Source organism: Dipodomys spectabilis, unplaced genomic scaffold (genome assembly GCF_019054845.1).
Source record: "Dipodomys spectabilis isolate Male_0828 unplaced genomic scaffold, ASM1905484v1 ptg000067l, whole genome shotgun sequence".
NCBI classification, from domain to species: Eukaryota; Metazoa; Chordata; class Mammalia; order Rodentia; family Heteromyidae; genus Dipodomys; species Dipodomys spectabilis.
Window position 1 is genome coordinate 4721438 of NW_024870744.1, and position 17380 is coordinate 4738817.

General features: G+C 48.8%; 1 protein-coding gene across 5 annotated transcripts in view; it reads right to left on the minus strand.

The window, feature by feature from the left end:
* The window catches only part of Rapgef1 (Rap guanine nucleotide exchange factor 1), a 122160-nt gene that overhangs the window by 81936 nt on the left and 22844 nt on the right, over positions 1–17380 (minus strand). For 2 of the 5 annotated variants that reach the window (XM_042680914.1, XM_042680912.1), the window contains exon 1: positions 15701–15902. The exons of the other annotated variants lie outside the window; for them this stretch is intronic. In XM_042680914.1, coding sequence (XP_042536848.1) covers positions 15701–15764 — 64 coding nt within the window. In that variant the 5' untranslated portion in view covers positions 15765–15902. Of the gene's footprint in view, positions 1–15700; positions 15903–17380 lie in introns of those variants that run through there. 5 annotated transcript variants of the gene reach the window in all.

Below are 17380 nucleotides of genomic sequence, written 5' to 3' on the forward strand. Positions count from 1 at the left end.
GCTCTCAAATGCCACTGTGCCGCCATACTATAATTACTTGACTGAAGTATAAATAGAGTTCTGGTGAAAAGGAAGATCTAAAATAAGCTGAGTATTTCAAATGCTCAGGGTTGAAAGCATGCAGAGATAATCCAGCTGTTAATCATATCAATTATGTTAAGTCATATGTTACGTTAAGTTATATCAGTGCTTCCCTGGCTTCTCAAAAATATTGGAAAATTTAAAAAGGCAAACATGGACAGCAGACCAGTTCATAACAAGCTGATGACTGTTCTGCATGGCCAACAGAGTAATTTATATAGAATTCCATTCATCCTCTGCCCTCTATGCAAATTGTTCTCCACTGAGTATGATTCCTTTAGATTTCTTTTTTTTTCTACTTCCTTTTTTTTTTTTTTTTGTCGGTCATGGGGCTTGAACTCTGGGCCTGGGTGCTGTCCCTCAGTTCTACCACTTGAGCTACAGTGCCACTTCCGGTTTTCTGGTGGTTTATTAGAGATAAGAGTCTCATAGACTTTCTTGCCCAGCCAGGCATTGAACAGCGATCCTCAAATCTCAGGCTTCTGAGTAGTTAGGATGACAGGCATGAGCCACCGGCGCCCAGCTTAGATTTCATTTTCTTTTTTTTTTTTTTTTCAAAAAAAATTTTTTTTTGGGGGGGGGGGGGGAGGGAGTCCGGTCGTGGGACCTGAACTCGGCCTGGGCGCTGTGCCTCAGCTCTTCAGCTCAAGGCTAGCACTCTACCACTTGAGCCACAGCACCACTTCCAGCTTTTTTCTTTTTTTTTCTGCTTATGTGGTGCTGAGGAAGCGAACCCAGGGCCTCAAGCATGCAAGGCAAGCACTCTACCACTAAGCCACCTTCCCAGCCCTCAAATTTTTTTTGGGGGGGGGTCCGGTCGTGGGGCCTGAACTCTGGGCCTGGGCGCTGTCCCTCAGCTCTTCAGTTCAAGGCTAGTACTCTACCACTTGAGCCATAGCGCCACTTCCGGCTTTTTTTCTTTTTGCTTATGTGGTGCTAGGGAATCAAACCCAGGGCCTCAGGCATGCAAGGCAAGCACTCTACCACTGAGCCACCGTCCCAGCCCCCCCAGCCCTCAAATTTTTTATTGTGATTAAGTGGTTACATAATTTCCCAAATTTCACAGTATTGTGGGATAGTGATGCTTAAAGTCACAAACACAAATTCTAACTTTCATGGGGCAAATTGTCTATCATGGTTTATAACATTTATGAGTTCTATGAGCTTTGCAATAAGATTTCATTTTCTTTCTTTTTTTTTTTTTGGGTCCGGCTGTGGGGCCTGAACTCTGGGCCTGGGCGCTGTCCCTCAGCTCTTCAGCTCAAGGCTAGCGCTCTACCACTTGAGCCACAGCACCACTTCCGGCTTTTTTCTTATGTGGTGCTGAGGAATCGAACCCAGGGACTCGAGCATGCAAGGCAAGCGCTCTACCACTGAGCCACCTTCCCAGCCCCAAGATTTCATTTTCTTAAAGAGCAAAGAACCTCAGCTTTTTCTTACCTGAAATAAGCAAAGAAGGCACAGGGAAGCATAGCCACAGGCACCTCTGTGGGATGGTGCCATGGATGGAAATTTTGTATGTTGCTGGCAAACAGTGCCAAGTCAGGAATTCCATCTTCCCTCCTCCCTGCCACCGCCCCTCCCAGGATGTGCCCCTCCCATGCCTTGCCAAATTAATTTTCACATAAATAGAAAATGAACTTGTCAGTCTGACACTACACCATCACCTGGTGCCCACAGGTGGTGATAATGCCAGTGGGCTGCTATACGCTAGCATGAGCTCCTGGCAGGAGGCCACTGGCAGAGCAGCTCTGTAAATCACGTGTCACTGGTGGATGGGGCTTCTGGGACTTTCTAATGAGATGCTTCTCATCAGGAACCCAACTACCCATGAAGAGAAATAGAAATGAGCCCCAGTGGATCCCTCACCCCTCCTCTAGTTAGTCCGTAGCAATTCCTCACTCAGAATGGCCAGGAGGAGATGCGCTGAGACACTGGGTCAGGCAAGAGGGGAACATTCCAGACGACACCACCAGCCCCACGGTTAAGAGCTGAAGTTCACCTGTCTCAAGTCTGTGAGCACGTACAGCCTGTAGTTTGGACTTCTGTGTCTCATAAGAACTGGAGTAGCCCCACAAGAACCTCCATTCACTGATTATACATAAACCAAATAAACACAACAGGTCTCCTGCATTTTTTGTCTCAGTGGATGGGGACCGTGGGTGAACACACGCCAGAAACCTGGGCCCATGCTCGACTGCATTCTATCCTGTCAAACTCCAGGTCCTGCCTTCTCCCAGCTTGTTTCCATTTTAACTTCCAAGCATCACCTGCCTGGAAGTCTAACTCAACCTGTGAACTCCATTCTTGTCTCTCCCAGGCTTTCTCCTACCAAGCCAGGATACCAAGCCCAAATCTGATCTCCTGCCTCTCAACAATCTCCACCTCCCCCACCTCTAAACCTCTTATAACATGGCATGGCTGCTTGGTGCATGAGTGCCCCTACACTCGGGCTCTGACAGGGCTCCGAGCCGCACCTTGCACTGCTGCACCTCTGCCTTAGGGCCAGTGCCCACAGTTTCCGCCTCGCTCCACTGGGGGTCACCTGATACTCTGCTCAGTTAACTGTGGCTCAGCCTTCAGATCTCAGCTCTGACCTTTGGTGTTTATCTGTATGTAATTATATATCTACCTGGCCATTACAGTTCTCCGATACTCTTAAGGCAGACACTCAAGTTATGAAGGGCAGTGACTCCTCTCTCTCTGCATCTGGAAGGACACTGGCCCTGAGCCTGGAAGTCTTGTCCCGTGCTTCTGACGAGGGCCCAGAGCTGGAAAGTTTGTGGCTATAGTGTAGATGGATAGTGGGTACTCAAATATTTGCAGTGTAAAAGTGAAGCCAGAAATCAGTCCGTGGCCTACTCACCTACTTAGTGGCTCAAGTCTTCTCCCCGTAATTGGGACTCTTGAGGTTTAAATGGTGGTGGGCTCAGTCTGAGGAGACTCACTACCTGAGGCCTAGGCACCTGGTCTCCTGAGGCGAGCCTGAGACCACTGACACCACACAGGTGATTCCCAACACCACACCAGTGCCCTGAGTTCAAGTACCAATACCCCCAAAAGAAAACAAGTTCCATAAAATAAAACTTCATATTGAGTCACTGTTCTGCTCAACACTGCAGAACCTGTTCGTTCCTCTCATGACAAAGGGCAAAGCCCTTGCAACGCCATCAGGACTGAAGTGTTCTTGCTCCACTCACACTGGCCAGCTTGCTATCCTGGGTCCCCGGCCTGCAATGTGCGTGGCAGCCACAGATGGGCCTGCAATGTGCGTGGTAGCCACAGATGGCCACTCAGCCAGAAGCCCAGCTCCTCTGAGATGCCACACAGATCCCACCTCCTCAGTAAGGGTTGCGCTGTGTAACTCATCCTGGGGCTCTGGGAACCCATGGCCTTTGTCACCTTGTCCCTGACTTCACAGGTAGTTCCATTCTAGACACACAAGGTCCACAAGGGGACCTATGACTGCAATAACCACAACGGGCACACGGCAGGTACCTGCACACCATGCTTCTGTCTTGATCCAGAAGCACATCAGGCTGTTGGCTCGTCCTGCAGGAGTCTTCAGCTCAAACTCCCACCATCAATCACAAAGCCTCCCAGAGCCAGGACTCAATCCGCCCAGCTCATCTTGCCAAAGCTGGCCCCACTACACAGACCAGTGCCCTGCTGTCCAGGGATGAGACAGCAGGGGCAGAAGGTACTTTGGGAGAAACAGAAAAACAGCCATCTGGAGCAGCTCTGCACAGGAGCAAACATTCTCCCCAGATCACAGGTCCCAAGTGCTGTATTAGAGCAGAGGGCAAAGCTTCTTGTAGCGTGCTGCTGGCACCAGCGACCAAGCCTGGTGCATCGGAGGAGGGAGGAATAGAACACCAAGAAGTAGCATAGCCTGTGGTGCCAGTCAACACTTGTATTCCAAGGCTAACAAGTTTTAATTTGAAAAGCTTTAAAAAAAAATAAATAAGTACCTGTGACAGAGGCCCTATGTGGCCAGCAAAGCCTAAGAAAAAAAAAAAAAGGACTCTGATATAGACGGTATGTTACAGATGACTTAAGAGATTTCCAGGAAGTGGCGCTGTAGCTCAAGTGGTAGAGCACTCGCCTTGAGCTGAAGAGCTGAGGGACAGAGCCCAGGCTCAGAGTTCAAGCCCCAAGACCGACAAAAAAAAAAAAAGAGATTTCCAAGTGAGAGGCTGGGAATGTGGCATTGTGGTAGAGTACTTGCCTCGCATGCACAAAGCCCTGGGTTTGATTTCTCAGTACCACATACACAGAAAAAGCCGAAGTGGCAATTATGACTCAAGTGGTAGAGTGCTAGCCTCGAGCAAAAAGAAGCTCAGGAACAGCACCAAGGCTTTGAGTCCAAGTCCCAGGACTGGCACACACACACAAAAGAGATTTCCAAGTGACAACTCTGACGCCATGCAATATTCCCTTATGCTGGGTTTTAAAGTCCTAGCCAAGCGGGCACCTCTATGGATACCGGGGTGCAGCCAGCAATGCCTTGAGAGCCACAACGGTGCAGCCAGTAAGAAATGCACAGCTCATTACAATCTGAGCAGAAAGGAAACACAAATGCCCTCAGTAGAAAATGAGTAAGAAACAGAAAGACAACTCTTGAAGGCACAGAGCAATGGTGTGAGTTCAACAACTCTTTAACCACTGATTTTCCATGCAAGCAGAATAAACTGTGAGGCTGCCACCCCAACCCTGATCACAGCTGTGATCTATGAGCTGAGCACTGCCAAGCACTCTTTCACACCCTCAGCACAGCCTGCTACCTTCACTCTACACATGTGCACAGTGGAGCAGTCAGACATGCAGTGATTTCCCCAAGCTCACAGGGAGAGCCAGTAGCAGACCACTTCCTCTCCCTGTGAGCTTACAGAAAAAGAGAGGCCACCTTTGGTCCTGATTCCAGGTCCAGCACGCAGCTAGCTCTAGGCACAGCCAAGCGAGGCAGGCGGCCTGTGAACTGTGGTTGGGGGTTTATCCTCCAGAAGGCCCTTATTCTCTCTCTCTCTGGCCACTCAAGGAGTTCAAGAAGGACAAAGCTCAAAGGCTCCCTATAGAAGCAAGGCTGGAGGGACCTGAAATGCCAGCTTGAACCTAATTACTCACTGACCTGCTCCCTCTGCCCAAAAGAGCTTTAAACAGGTTTCTACTGTGGTCTCCGCTTTCCGAGCAAATGTAAATGTCTTTTTTTTGGGGGGGGGGGAGGGGGGGTCGGTAGTGGGAGCTGAACTCTGGGCCTGGGTGCTGTCCCTCAGCTCTTCAGCTCAAGGCTAGTGTCCTACTACTTGAGCCACAGTGCCATTTCCGGCTTTTTTCAGCTTATATGGTGTTGAGGAATCAAACCCAGAGCCTCATGCATGCAAGGCAAGCACTCTACCACTGAGCCACCTTCCCAGCCCTCAAATGTCATCTTTTTAGAGACAGTGTAATAGGCCTGCCCGGCCGCTAAGCCAGCTGCTGCTTTCCTATTGAGCGAGGTGGTCAGCTGCTGCTCTAGCCCCGGGCACCCAGCTTCTGCCACCAAGCAAGGAGAGGACACCAAGAAGGTTGTACTTCCACTGCAAATGGAAGGACTGGGAGGAGCATGAGAAAGGTGAACCCAGGACAGTGTGGCTACCACCCAACCTTGAGATTCAGGTTGCAGGCCACAGTGAGCGTCTCTCTCCCTCAGTGGTCCCAGAGGTAGCCCCATTGGCTCATTTTTCCAATTCACAACCTGAGGGGAAATGACTTGCCCAAGGCTATGCACCCTAGATGGAGCCAACGTTCTGAGCCGCTAATGCAACCAATCCTCCTCATTCTTCCAATCTACCCTTGCAGAGCTTTACGCCAGAAAGTGGAGGAGACTCAGGCCAAATTCCAGAAGAAAGAGCTGAATAGAGGTGGCTAACCTCTAAAGGTGGGCTAAAGGAAGGCAGAAAGCCTGATAGCGGTGGGAGGTGAGGGGGAATGCATGGCTAATTGGTGGAGTCAGCTGACCGAGGACAAGCAGACAGACTATAAAAAGGCACTGAGGAACCAGCAGAGAGGAGTAGGAATTTGCCTCAATAAAAGCCCTAATGATACCACTGATCTCAATGGGGTCCTACTAAGTGCACTTGTCCTGTCCCAAGACAGGCAAGGCTCAAGATAATCATCTGCTTCAGTCCACTAAGATTATGAGACCCATACCAATTCTTGTGCCCAATAATTACAGAGAGGAGGGGCACTGCGGCTTGCACTGTGGACAGATACCACCAGGAAGATGGAGAAAAGAAGACAGAGCCCAAGATGCGAGCCCCAACTCTGCTGTCCATTAGCCTTGCTCCTGAGCTCTGGCCCGTGCTCACCTGCTGGCCAGAGTACTGGTGAGGATCTGAAGCAACATCTGAGCCCCTGGAGAGCAGGAGCAGGCTGAAAACTGGCCCTCACACCTCTGCACGGTGTGGCCTGCCACCGTGGCTGGAGGAACCTCCCTCCTCTAGGAGACCTGCCACCCAGGTAACAGGCCCTCCCCTCCACTGCCTGCAGACCTGTGGGGCAGAAGCCTGTTAGGTCTACCTGGGAGAACAGCCCCTTCCCCTTCTTCTTCACCTGCCTGAAACCAGTAATCACCTGACTGTGAGTAAAACAAGGTGTAGCCCAAACTGGTCTTGAACTTGTGACCCTCCTGCCTCCTCCTTGATTACTAGTGTGCGGTACCACGGTTTCAGGCAGGTGAAGACCAAGGGGCAGGGGGCTGTTCTCGTGGGCAGACCTAACAGTGCCAAGTGCAGAGGGCAAACTGGCCACAAGTAATTTCAGCTCACTGGACACAGGACAAGGATTAGCAGTAACTGGTTTCCACAGTGACAACACAACCATTCTGCAGTGAGGACTCCGCTCTTGCCCAGCAGCTCTCCTGGCCCTTCTCCACCCGATGCTCCCACCAGTGCCCTGCAGAACTTTCCTCAACAGCTGCACTGTGCGTCTTTGCCCCTTGCAGCAAAGCTCCTCAAAGAGTCACTCATGTTCCTTGTGTGCTCGCTCTCTCTCAGCCTCAAGTTGCACTTGAACTTCCAGTCAAAGCCCCATTGTTGCCCTGGCACTGCATCCCATGGTCAATACTCGGTCATCAGGAGACTTGGCCCCTGTCAGCTTCACCTGCTACCACTGCCCTCTGCCTTCTCCACCAACACCACCTGCTCTCTCGCTCCCACTTCCCCACGGGCTTTCTAGGTTCTGCTGGGAACCTAGGTTCCTCTCTTCCCAGTGCTAGGGTTCAGCAATGAACCTGGGTTCAGTGTCCAAGCTGGGGCCTTGGTTCTCCATCTCATCCACTTCCCAGGGAAGCTTATCAGCTCTCATAGCTTTCAACGACATCCTCTTGCCTGAAATTCTTCCCAAACTTCTTCCCTGAGTTCCACATTTTGATACTCAATAGTCTACATACCACTAACTACATATTCCTCAGACATTTCCAACTCAGCCTGTCCCCACCACAGCTCCCGACAGTCCCAGCGATCTGCCCACAGGCCTCTTCAGCTGTCTGGAGTGCCAGCCTTCCAGACTGAGCAGCCAGAGCATGGGAGTCATTCCAGGCTCTCCTCCCTCTTACCCATCCTTACCCCCTTCCATCTCTTCCTCCAACACTCCTGCACGTACCTCCAAGCATGCCCTTGTCCTCTCTACCCTCCGGTCAGTCACTGCAGCTTCCTCTACAAGCTGGCAGGCGCTCCCCACTAGCTCTCCCTTCTCCAGAGGGCATCCATGTTTACCTTCTCATTGGCTAGCCCCCTGTGCCTAGATCATGCCCAGCACTGGACTCTCTCAATGGACAGCTGAACAAATGAGCATCCACCAATCGGCGTCCTACTTAATACACAGGAAACACACACACACACACACACACACACACACTCCACAGTCTAGCGCCCTAGGTTCTCCAAGCCTTCCTTCATCTGCCTTTCCCCACCCTGAAAGGGGAAGGCCTGAATGTTTGTGTGGCAGGCTAGGCAGACAGCAGACTCAGCCAGCCACCAGTCACACAGGGGAGGCATTGTGGCTCAACACAGGTCCTCTTCTAGATTCTGTGACCTTCTGTAATGGGAGAGTAAACTGTTCTGATTTCCTGCAAACAATACCCAAATCCGAAGACCTTGGAGGTAAGGGGTTGACAAACCCAACATCTCCCCAGCCTTGTTCTGGGCAGGATCCTTGTGAATCATCTACAAAGAGTGGTTTTCAGAAAAGTAAGTGGCTTTGTTTTAAGTGGTTATATAAATCTCTACCTAATAGCCTTGGTTTTGTTTCTGCTGAAATGTTCACTCACAGATCCTTAACACAGATGAACTGCCTGTCCTGGGGCTAAGTTCTCAGCAGTGGCCTGCGGAGTCAGGGGCACTTGAGTGAGAGGTCCTGGAGAGCCGAGGGCCCCTGGCCATTGCTGTTTTCATTAAGTAATGAAAGGACAGCCTTTATACAGCTGGAAAAGAAATAGCCAAACACGGAAATGCATTTTACGCACATTCCCAGGGTCAAACCTACCCAAAGCAATGACGGAGGGACAGACATTGTTCTAAATTTGGAGATATCTGATGACAGAGCCAAGTTTCCTTCCCCTTTCTTGCCCACACCCAAAACAACACCCCACGCTTCTCCTGAGAAAAATTCCTTCACACTTATGGTTTCCATTTCCCACATCTGATCTTCTGCTTAATAAAAAAATTAAAAAATAAACAAATTTTAAAAACACCAATTTTTGGAGAGTCTGAGTTACATGTTCACTGTGCACCAAGGGAAGCTCATAGTTCACACAAACCTGGTACCAGGCCTGGTACACAGGAAACCACCACCACTAACTTACATTATACCACACATGTTATCAGTACATTATGGCCACGTATGGCATGAGTACCATAAATGTACATGCAATGTCTGGAATATATCCTTTACAACATATGATATAACCCTAATCTGTACAATATGTTGTGTTTATGTTGGTAGTGTATACAACATTATACCCTTGTTACACTGCTCTCCTATCCGAGGGACAGAAGCCACATACCAGCTGCAGGATGTGGTTCTCTAAGCCTCATTCTTTCACTGGCAAAATAAAGGAATCATTCTAGAAGGTTTTCTAGATCAAGACAACTATGACACTCAAAGCAAATTAAATAACCTTTGCTTTTCCATTTTGTTCTCCCTCCCTGAACCTATCTGTGATGACGTCAACACGGCTTTGCCCCTTCCTGAGAGCAGAGCTGGAAGTGTCCTCCCACACCACTTATGGACACCCTGAGGCTCTGAGCCCATCCAAACCACTCTCGCTGCACACTGTTCAATGGCACTACAGCCTATTTACTTTAGTAACTGTAGAGTTGGGGTCCTGTCACATACAAGCAGTTGGGAGCATGGTACCCAGCCAGCCCTCAGCAAGGACAGTAGTAGGGAAGTGCAGGGTGGTCCCCCCTCACAGCCTCACAGATCAGCGTGCTCTGAGCCCACTTGAGGAAATTATTTAAGAACTATTGCTCTCTAGGAGATAGTAGAAAGAGTTGTGGTGATAAGTGAGTACCTAAAGTCTCCCGTCTTTTTAAAGAAGCTTATCACTGGAATGCAGAGTTCAGCCCAAAGTAAAGAATAGTAGATTAGAATTCTGTAATAAAAATGGATTCTTTGCACTTATAATGGCTCTGGGACTTCTCATGCCCTTCCCCTGGGCTCTCAACATCAGATAACTCACCCTGGCCCTGGCCAGCAGCTATAATTTAATTGTGATAAGACAAAGCATCTCACAAGGGTAATACTGGATTCTGATGTGTTTATGACTGGCCGGTAATTTATGTATCACTTGCGAAAATGCTGAGACACATCTTTTTTGGAAAGTAACATGGCAAGATCCTTAAAGATATTTCTGGCCAGGCACGGGTGGTTCACGCCTAAAATCCTAGCTACTCAGGAGGCTGAAATCTGAGAATCATGGGTCAAAGCCACCCTAGGCCAGAAAGTCCCTGCGACTCTTATCTCCAATTAAGTACCAAAAAAGTTGGAAATGACACTGTGGCTCAAGTGGTAGGGCACTATGCTTGAGCAAAAAAGCTTAGGGATAGGGTGTAGACCCTGAGTTCAAGCCCTAGGACCCCCACTCCTACCCCCCCAGGCTATTCTTGTTTCTGGCTTGGGAACTCATCCTAGGAAATCATCCAATAAAATCACAAATTCATAGTAATGGAGCTACTTCTCTACCAAAGGAAAATGAGGAAATGACTCTGACTTTGGATGGCAGGTAAATGATTTTTTAAAGTTATGGCACAAGCTACTCAGGAGGCTGAGAGCTGAGGATCAGAGTACAAAGCAAGCCCAGGCAGAAAAGTCTTTGAGACTCTTCTGTCCAATTAACTACTCTAAAAAGCCAAAATTGAGCTGTGGTTCAGGTGGTAGAGTATGAGCTTTGAGCACAAAAGCTCAGGGACAGTGCTCAGGCCGAGTCCAAGCCCAGCACCAAAGAAAACAAATTATATGTATTATATGGCACTGTCATCACAGTAAATATGAAGACCATGCAGAAGCTTGGCATTGAAGGAAAAATGACTCATACATGTCTGTAACATACAAGATACATGTACACATGTGCAGAGTGCTGAAGGGCACCAATGGAAACAGCTACATTTGAGCATGTGCCTGTCTCTCTCTGGAGCCAGTACTAAGGCTTGAACTCAGGGCCTCATGCTCTCCCCCAGTTGGTTTTTCACTCAAGGCTTAGTGCTCTACTACTTAAGCCATACTGCCACTTCTGGCTTTTTCTGAGTAGTTTATTTCAGGTAAGAGTCTCACACAAGACTTTTCTGCTTGGGCTAACTTTGAACCATGATCCTCAGTTCTCAGCCTCCTGAGTAGCTAGGACTACAGATGTGAGCCACTGGCACTCAGCACTTCTGGCTTTTTCATGGTTAATTGGAAGTAGAGTCTTACAATTGTTTTGTCCAGGTTGGCTTTGAACTGCAATTTTCAGCTCTCAGCTTCCTGAGTAGCCATGATTACAGGCATGAGTCAGCAGCGCCCAGGCTGGGGATGTAACTCAGTGGTAGAATGCTTGCCTAGCACACACAAGGCCCTGCTTTATCCCAGAAAGGACAAACCAGAAAGACCAAAAATAAATACATAAATAAAAGAAGTAACATAATTTCACCTAAAGTAAAATGTAACTTCTCTGTGTCTGACACAAAAGTATTGGTAACTCACTGGATATACTTGTCACATGCCAGACACTGTTCCAAGCACCATATATGACAACATCCATCTTCGTGCTGTCATATGAGAGAGTACTATCTGTAGATACTGTTTACTGAAGTCCAGTGATTAGGAAACCTGCCCAGGGCCAGCCAACTGGAAAGTAGGAAAACAAAGATTCCATCCTGTCACCCAGACTCCAGCATTCATGCCCTTAACCGTTGAGTAACGATGAAAGCACGACCTTCTGACACCACGGCACCAGCATGGGAAACTGTTAACCAAGAGGAACTTACCCTGGCCCAGTCCTACAGCAACCATTTTCAAGGCATTCAGCCACACAAAAAGCACCCCTGCAACCCAGGAGCTCACGGAACTGATGCTTTCTCAATAGGTGCTAAGCCTGCTGGGAGCTTGCAGCTGTGAACCCTGGTGGTCCTCACTGATTCACAGCCCTGGAGGGGGCCTGAGAAGAGTGTCAGCCACGTGGTTCCCTTGACAGAGAAGAACAGGGGTGCAGAATTATCTAAAGCCATGGAGTCAGCTGGGAGTCAGCTGTGGTCCACAACCATGGGGCCTGGTGAGCATGGGGTTTTTCTCCCATGTAATGATCAGTAACAAGCACTGTTAGCAGGCCGTCTGCACTCATTCGATACTTCCTGTATGTTAAAGGCCACGTCTCTTTTACAGAGGGGCATGGAAAGGTGGAGCACCGTCTTGCCTTCCTTGGTGGGAAGGCACCTGGCTGGGCTGCCAGAGGCCCCTGTAGCCCTTGTGTGTCTGGGATTGATATTTACTGCCTGTCGTGAGGGCATTCAGTGGTCCCAGATGTTTCCTCACTTTCTAGAGTGTAGAGGTAAGTCTAAACACAGCAGCTGGCTGCGCCCCAGGCTCTGAATCTGTCTTTCTGGTAGATGTGGCCTCTCATGGTAGTGGCCAGGTGGAGCTGAGGCAGATCCTCCCCCACCACCCAGCCTCAGCCTCTGCCTGCCTGGCTCAGCCAGGCTGTGGGCTGCAGCTTTTTATAGTCAGCCCCTCCACCAGGGTGTTAATTTCATTCGCTCACACCCACACTGTGTACAAACATGCAAACCATTAACATTTCCATTTACTAGGCTAGTGTGCCCTGGGCTCCTGGGATTTCTGAAGCAGATAACAATTCCATTTGCAATTACAGCTGTGATTTTTAATTCCCAAGGAAAATTTTTGCCCATGTTGTACTTCCCAGAGCCAAAATGTACACTGTTAGCAACCCTTCCAATTATTTCTGAAAAGGGAAAAGAGAAAGCAAGGCTGCCTACCCACTTTGTGGGAGGGCAGGATTACAAGCCTGTTTCAGAGAAGTCCAACTTAACGGGAAATTTCCAAGTTTCCCCAGGAGTCTGGGTCAATGAATCAAGAACTAAACGTCAATTCTCTATGAAGTCTTCATTTTGTGAAACCATCTTTCACAATGTGAACAACCACCAAGAAACTGTCTGTGGGAGCATGGATGCAGGACAGAGGAAGGAACACTACTGTCATTCCCCAGACAACCAGAAAGGTCCCAGAGCCACAGCCCGCATTGGTAGCCCCTACCTACTGAGTGCTGCAGGGCTCTGCTTCCCACACTCACCTCACTTATTACAATCATGTGCCAGGACACAGCACGCCAGCAACGAACCTGGGGCAGAGCCATGCACTAGCATCCAGCACTCAGGTAGTGTTAAATCAGGTGGCAGACAGGTTAAAGGACACGGGAACACAGTTAAGAGCCTAATGCTTGGGCACTTTGATTTTCTAATTTTCCAGATCTACTGTATAAAAACAGATGGAGAGCTGGGAAGGTGGTTCAGTGGTAGAGTGCTTGCCTTGCATGCCTCAGGCCCTGGGTTCAATTCCTCAGCACCACATAAGCAAAAAGGAAAAAGCCGGAAGTGGCGCTGTGGCTTTAGTGGTAGAGTGCTAGCCTTGAGCTGAAGAGCTGAGGGACAGCGCCCAGGCCCAGAGTCCAGGCCCCACGACCGGACCCAAAAAAAAAAAAAAAAAAAATATATATATATATATATATATATATAAACAGATGGAGCAGCTGGGTACCAGTGGCTCATGCCTGTAATCCTAGCTACTCAGGAGGCTGAGATCTGAGGATCAACATTCAAAGCCAGCCTGGGCAGGAAAGTCCATGAGACTCTTACCTCCAATGAACCACCAGAAAACTGGAAGTGGCACTGTGGTTCAAGTGGGAGAGCGCTTGCCTTGAGCTGAAGAGCTGAAGGACAGCACCCAGGCCCAGAGTTCAAGCCCCATGACTGACCAAAAAAAAAAAAAAGGAGCTATCCAAAAGGCCGATGATGATTTCCTTTACTTTTGCCTTCAGAATCATTTGGGACTTGACCCTGCTAACACCAGCCACCCTTGGCTCCGTCTTCGCTGAGCCCCTACCAACATGGGGCCCCAGCTGCCTGCAGCTGACCCACAGGAAGATGTGCTGGGGCTCCCACTCACAGGCACTTAAGCAAGACTGGCCCTGTAGCCTTGGTTTGCTCTAGGGCCTGGAGGCCTCCATCCACCAAGCTTCCACAGCCTGCCTGCAGCTGGCAGAGGAAAAGGCACTGAGGTCAGTCCCTGTGGTGGTGCCTGGGAGTCATTAACCCCAGACTGTAAGTATTTGTCCTAAAATCCCATTTCCAAAATATCAATAACATAGACAAATTCTGAAGGACAGTTCAACTCCAGACATGACTTTTAGTTCTGAGATGAGCTTAGGGAAGATGAACTCAGTTCCAGGGTCCACCTGCGCAATCCAACAAACAAACAACAACTCAAGGGCAAGGAGTGCAAGCAACCAAGAGCTACCAGCTGCAACCCTGTCCACACGGCTCTTGAAAGCTCCATTAGTGACACAAATCCTGCAACTACTCACTGGAAAAAAAAAAGTGTGAACCTTTCTTTACATTTGTCTGTAAACTCAGCTGTTTCCAATAAGGAAATTTAAGCCCTTTTAACTTCTAAAACTGTTAAGGTTCATCCTGAAGGTTGTGTGCCCGGGGATCAGACTCAGCAACTGGCTTGTCATTTTTTTTTAAAGTGTGCAAAAACATACATTAAAGAGGATTGGAGTGTGTCAGGAAGAGTCTTTGCCTAGCATGTATGAGGCCCTGAGTTCTAGCCCCAGCAAAGAAAGACAGGTGGACAGGCCAGTTCCCATGATAATCTCCTATCCACCTCACAGTCAAATAGCCCACTTGTGTTTCAGGCCATTTAGTTAAATCAGGATCCAATCAAGGACTACGAAGGAGTATGTTTTCCTAAGGAACACATTGGCCAAAAAGTACGACTGGAAGCCTACAGCAAATTAACATCCCACCTACCTTCCCCTTACAAAGTGAAAAAAGCTTTCCAGGGTTGGGTGTGGCTCAAGTGGTAGACACTCTGAATCCAAACACCAGTACTGTCAAAAATAAAATTACATAATTTAACCACAAATGGCAACTACTGTAACGTTGTCAGGCATTTCGTTCCAGGTTACTTTTTGGGGTTTGGGTTTTTTTGTTTTTGTTTTTTTGTACTGGCACTGGGGCTTGAACTCAGAGCCTCAAGATCTTTCTTGGTTTTTTCATTCAGTTAGTACTCTACTACTTCAGCCACACTCTACTTCAAGCTCTTTGCTAGTTAGAGATAAGAGTTCATAGACTTTTCTGTCAGGGCTGGCTTAGAACCCTGGTCCTCAGATCTGGGCCTCCAGATAGCTAGGATTATGTATGTGACCCACCAGCTCTCAGTTCAAGTTACTGTTATTGTTTCCCCATAAGCACCATGTAGAAGGGCTGTTTGGCTTCAGACAGCTGCCACTGGAGCTGTGTGGCCAGTGCAGAGGCCTGGTGAGGTCCTCCCAGCGCTGTCTACAAGGTGGGTAACCTGGGTTCCCCAGGCTGACTGGCCTGGGGCAGGGTTTTATTAAAAGGTTGACTGGTCAGGGTCCAAATGCACTTGAGCATTGTTCTGGGCCCCCGACTCTGTTCTCCCAGCTGACACTCCCAGGAACCTGGGAAGCAGACTGGGTAAGAGGCCAGAATAGCATGTGAGAGGTTACAAAAGTGCCTTGAACGCCTTGGAAGAAAAGTAGCAGATGCTTAAAAGCTTTTAATAAAACATTCTCTAAACAAAACACAACACTAATCATTCAAACTCCTGGCTATCAAACCTTTGGCCTAGGATAGATCTGAACAGAAACAACAAGCAGGCATGCATGGAATGAGACATGACTTCTCAGCCACTCCACGCCACCGTCATGAGATCTGAATCAGCCTCACAACTGCCTGTCACTGTTCATTAAGCCACCATGGAAGGCCAGTGTCCTCTGATCTGGAAAGTGGGCTCCACTCCGGGGCCATCCTTGGTCCACCCTTGCTGCTCAGAGCTTCCTTACCTTGTCTCCAGGGGCACAGATGGGTTCGGCTCAGGGGTTTCTGCTTTTCAACGGCATTGCCCATTCTAAAGCCCGAGGATCACAGAACCCTTCCAATCCCAGGCGTCTTTGTTGAGTGGCAAAGGACCGTGACACTGCCTGGCAGGGGATTCATCTCTGGGACATCCCAGTCACCCAGTGCAGGAGCCCTGGTATGTCCATCCCAAGAGTACAGAAGGAATTCTACTCTGAAAGATCCCTGCCTCCTGCCTTTCAAAGCCTTCGTCCCAGGGAGGAAACCAGAAGAAAGGCCTTGTTACCGCCCTACCGGAGGGTCTGGGTGGCAGTAATGGTCTATATTAAGCAGCTCTTTCCGCTGCCTCCTTTGACACTATTACTCATAGGCACAGCAGCCTTAGAGAATGGCCAGCAATCCCAACACTCTCTCTGTGCTGCTGTGCCCTGGGGAACGACTGGGGACCAGCAACGCAGAAGCTAAGGATTACCATGAGCCAACTCTAGGTGTGTCACAGGAAACTGTCTCCAACAGGCTCACATGTTACACTTTCTATTTAAGGGTCTTGCTCTCAGACTCCTGCGTGCATTGTGATGGCAGGTCAGAGATGACAGGTCAGAAGAAACAAGCAGATTTATTCTGTATTTCCAAAGGAAAAGCAAAACACCAAAATACAAGCCATACCAAAGTGTCCAGGGAGAAGAACCTGGGGTACCAACACAGTTCAAACTTTGAAACCTCCACTCCATTTTGGGACTACTAAGCCACCTAAATTCAGAACAAAGGGTGTGATGTCACAGAATACCAAATACCAAGGAGGAAAAGGCCAAGGCGGATGGAGAGACCTCACCTCTAGCCCCAAGTCTGGGGCTCCTGAGGACCCCCTGAGACTGAGATGAAAATGTCAGCCCTGGGCCCAGCCCCTGGGCTCCAATCCCAGTCTGTCACTGGCTTTGCCAATGAGCTCTGCAGCCTCAGGTCCCTCATCTCACAAATGAGCACAATACAGACCCACCTCCTCAGCTGTCCTAAGGACAGACAGAAGCCACTGCCCAGCACTCATCTTTTTATAATCTTAGCTTGGGAAGCTGTATTAACCAGCTAAATTCACTCAGATGAGAGATTTCCGGCTTCAAGTTAGCCAAAGGCACCAAAATAAATGTGCACTATGACTTCAGGTAGTACAGTATAGGAGCAAATTATAAAACTACAACAAAATTATAGACAATATTAAAAACATTCACAAAACTAGATGGCGCTGGTGGCTCATGCCTGTGATTCTCTATCTACTCAGGAGGCTGAGATTTGAAGATTAAAGTTAGAAGCCAGCCTGGGCAGGAATGTCCAAGATACTTTTATCTCCAATTAACCACCCAAAAAGCCTTAATGAAGTGGAGATTAAGTGACAATGTGAAAGAGTTTAGAGGACAGTGCCTAGGCCCAGAGCTCAAGACCCAATACTGGCACAAACCAAAGAAAAATCACAAAGCAAGTGAGACTGAGCCTAAGAGAAACTTGATGGCACAGTGTGGGGTGTGAAGGGGCATGGTGGGGCGTGGGGGGGCGGGGAGGGGGTTGGCATGCTGTATGGCCTGTGGGAAGGAGCCCACACATGCAGAAGGGAAGGAGCCATTTTACTCTACTAATATAGGAATTCCCCAGAGCCTGAGATTGCCAACTGGACT